This window comes from Nestor notabilis, unplaced genomic scaffold, assembly GCF_000696875.1.
Source record: "Nestor notabilis isolate BGI_N333 unplaced genomic scaffold, ASM69687v1 scaffold31324, whole genome shotgun sequence".
In the NCBI taxonomy this organism is placed as follows: Eukaryota; Metazoa; Chordata; class Aves; order Psittaciformes; family Psittacidae; genus Nestor; species Nestor notabilis.
The window spans coordinates 1-3,864 of NW_009927435.1; the positions used below are offsets into that span (position 1 = coordinate 1).

The window sequence follows — 3,864 nt, forward strand, 5'->3', positions numbered from 1 at the left end:
CTCCAAACGAGCACCTCTCTGTTTTGTTATTTTCTTTCCAGGTGAGGCGGCATCCCCTCAAGCTGTAACGGACCGACTCCTGCGCCGCCCGCCACCAGGCGAGGAGCTGGGAACAGCCTGTCGGGATGGGTGGACAGCAGTCTCCGCTAGAACCGGGTTTACCGCACCAGGCAAAGTCATGGAGCGATCTTGGGGTATCCGAAGAGGATGAGGAGCTGGAGGGTTTCAGGCGGGAGGCGGCAGTCCTGCGTGACAAGCTCTGGGAAGCTCTCAGGTAGGATGGTGCCTGGTAAGGATGGCAGCATAGCATGTGGGATTCCTGATGCTTCTGAAGTGGAGCATGAAGTCCCAAGATGCACATATGTAGTGTCAAAACACTGACCACGAGCTAATTCACACACGAGAGGATGGGGCCAATAGATGCCCATGTAAGCAGCATTCACATAAAACGTGACCAGCACAAATCCTGTTCCTGCTCATCAGCTAAGCATGCCTAAAATTTGCTAGCAGATCACATGTTTCTATGCAGCGTCTACCGTTCAGAGCTGTAGTGTCTCCAACATGGAGACTTCTTGTCTTTCTCTGCGGTTAGTCCAGCTTGAAGTTCACTAGCAGGTCACACACATGCACTCTTACTGAGGAAACAATGTACGAAGAACAGACTGCAGCAATCACCAGGCAAGTGTATGGTCCAGGAGCACATTTACACATGCTTGGCACCCTCTGTTTTCCCCCTTTTCCTGTTCTTGGTCCACCCTCATCCATCTCAATCCTTCATTTTACCTGCATTTATTCCTTCCCTAAATATCTCATAAGTTGTACTTTGTTTCATAATCACTCTCAAACATGCCCTGAGAAGTTTGCTATTTCAATGAGACCCAGGACAGTCCTGGTTTAACTTTTTTTTTTTCCTCTTGCAATCAATTATATGGTCTTCCTAGCTTCAAAGTTTCCAGCTGAACCTCTTAAGAGTTGCACTAACGCAGTTCCTTGCAATAGCTCTTCCATCAGCATTTTAGGAATGCTGGTGTTTGGTACAGTTTGTTAGGATTTGTGTGCCTAATTTATTGCCTGTCCTGAGTTTGACTTTAATGTTAAGTAGCTGTCACCCAGGTAACCAGAAAGTTCCAACTTTAGGGATTACTTGTGGCTTTTCTGGCAATAGAGTGCTAGCAGCAACGTAAATTGCATTACAAAGCTAAGTAGGCATAACCACCATTTTATACATGGAAAACAGAAGCAGGCAAATCTCTGCTCACCAACTTTGGTAGCAAAGCAAAATAGACAGCCTGAGAATGATAAACCCTAGGACTGTCACAACTACCAGATCAGCTACAGTGTCTTTCTTTTAATCAACACTGTCTCCTATAAAATATATCCATTTTTTAATATATTTTCACTTATTTCCCCTTCATGATGTCTTTGTCTTAGTCGTACATCTGGTAACAAAAGGCAGTCCAGTTCTTTGATTGACCTCACCTCGGACGGTACCTGGGATCAGCAAAAGCCTCCCTTGTTTCCTAAATCCCGCTTGAGGCCAAAAAGCGCTGCTTCTCCCTGGATCCCTTCCATCACCATCCCTCAGCCTTTCAAAATGACGCTGCGGGAAGCTCGCAAGAAGTCCCAGTTGATGAAGTCGTACATGTTTCTTGAACTAGACAAACAGAGAGACCAAAGGCAAAGCCAGGATGAAGCTGAATGTCAGAAACAATTCCGGGCACAGCCTGTACCTGCCCATGTGTTTCTGCCCCTTTATCAAGAAATAATGGAGCAGAATGAGATTCGCAGGCAAACAGCAACACAGAAAAGAAAGGAGCTGCTACTTTCAACCCTGCGGCCCTTCAGCTTCCTGGGGAAGGAGGAGAGAAAGAAAGAAGCTATCAGACAAAAGTTCCTGGCAGCAACAACCTCAAATGACAGCTCCAAACAGAAGCAAGCCAGTAAAAAAATTCCTAAATCTACTTATGGCCCACTTCTTGGAGATAAACTCAAAGGTAAAATGCCAGGGCTCCTCCTGTTAACTCCCTGCCCGTCCCTCGGTGTCTCTGTGCTGGGAGGTAGGATCATGGCTTACAGAGCATTAGTTGGAGTATAAAGCCAGTGTCATTACATCCCCTTGTGTTGTCTAGTCTCCTGCATATCACTGGTCCTTACATTTCATCTGGATACCCTTACAGTAGAGTGGCCACAATTTAGTAGTCTTGTACCCGTGGCAACAGCAGCAGTTCTGTACCACTCCCCAAACGTGTGGGTACACTGAGCTCTTCAGACAGATTTCCATACCCTTTTTGCTGCAAATCATGCCAGTTTGAGAATCTTCTCTGCACTGGATTCCATACCTTTGGTTAATCTAAAGGGACCACCTAAACGATTTGTGGCACAAACATGAAGACAGGTGTAGTGGCAGAAGTGTCCAAGGTCTGTGCAGTATCTTGGAACTGACAATTTTAGTCCCATTCAAGTGGTCTGTGTTGCACAGAACCCTTAGGAGAAAAACACTTCCTGAGCCCAAATCATGCTATTAGCTCTGTTCTAAGTGACGGTGCAGTAATCCAGTCTCTCCTACCATTCTCTGATGTTTTCAGTTACCTTCCCACCTGCTCTCCACCTTCTAGAGTGCTAAACCAGTGGATATAAACCAGTGCCAGGGTCATCTAGTCAGAGGGACAGCCAAGAAAATTTTCCTGATGTTCACTTTCCTTCAGATTGCTTAAGCCCCCTCAGTTGTAAGTCTGAAGTAAGCAAACTTACTGTATGTTTGAAGTAAGCAATGCAGACTTCATGCTTGAATACAGGAATTAAACCCATCCTTGATAATTCTTACTGCTTTTCTCACCCCTTCTTTTTTCTACTGTTTCCCACTGATTTCTTCCTGAGTACACACCAGTTCATTTTTTCATCAGAAAACGTTCTGTTATGGCGTAATAAACTAAATAGATTAGAAAGGTAAAAGAGAGCAAAGGACAAGCTACTGTTCTGTTTCTGGTATATAGGAAGGGAGGAGGAATGAACATTTCATACCTCAGTCAATTCAAAGTTATAAATGGACTCAAAAGAAGTCCCAGTTTGCAAACAGCAGTATTGATTTTATTTATTTATTTCTTAGAAGCAAAAAGCCACCCCACAGCCAACTGTCTGCATTTTCACAAATCTTTAGTGCTGCACAGGAAAGGAGTCACTTGACAGTGTACCCTGAAACACATTCTTTCTATGGAAGTTTGTCACACAAGTCACAAGATATGATTCATCCACCAAATGCTCCTCATTTAAAATCTTTTCCAATATAGACAAACACTGCTGAGTATTAACATAGAAAAGGCATCATCTGTCACAAGTGTATCTGAACAGCCCAGGAGGATCACACACTCAACATAATGACATAAAGTCCCACATGAACCTTGATTAACACAACACTCCTGCAAGACAAAGGGCACAAGTTGTCTGGTACCCCTAAGAACAGGAATGAGAGGAGAAGGCCTATCCAGTAACTTACCCAGATAAGTGAAAGTGAAATCCAAAGAGTCATGCGTTAGAGACTGCCATGTTCTTCCTGGTTATCTGTGATTTATTTTTTTTCTTGGGAGGCAGAGGAGAGAGAGGCTGGGAAGTAAAAAAAATGTCTGGTCTCTCCTCCATGTGTAGCTGCCATCATAAAGAAAAGTTGAGAGTTATGCAGTCGCAATTTCACAGCCTTGTATGTCACTCATATTCTTCTCATTGCTTTGCTTTTGATTCATTAGAGGCTGAACTCTACAGAGAAATACGCATTCAAATGAGAGCAAAGGATTTGCTTGAGAGCTCTGTAGCTCCTATAGATATCAGCAACTGTCAGAGGGAGCCTCAGTCCCGAACTGCCACTAAAAC

The 3,864-nt window shown here is 44.2% G+C and overlaps 1 protein-coding gene across 1 annotated transcript in view; it reads left to right on the forward strand.

Moving 5' to 3' along the window:
* The first annotated feature begins 125 nt into the window (after positions 1-125).
* Positions 126-3,864, forward strand: part of FAM161B (family with sequence similarity 161, member B) — a 7,348-nt gene continuing 3,609 nt past the window's right edge. Inside the window, exons 1-3 of the mRNA XM_010014062.1 lie at positions 126-274; positions 1,432-1,994; positions 3,741-3,864. The exon at positions 3,741-3,864 is cut by the window's right edge and continues 217 nt beyond it. Of these exons, the coding sequence (XP_010012364.1) occupies positions 126-274; positions 1,432-1,994; positions 3,741-3,864 (836 nt within the window). The remainder of the gene's footprint in view (positions 275-1,431; positions 1,995-3,740) is intronic.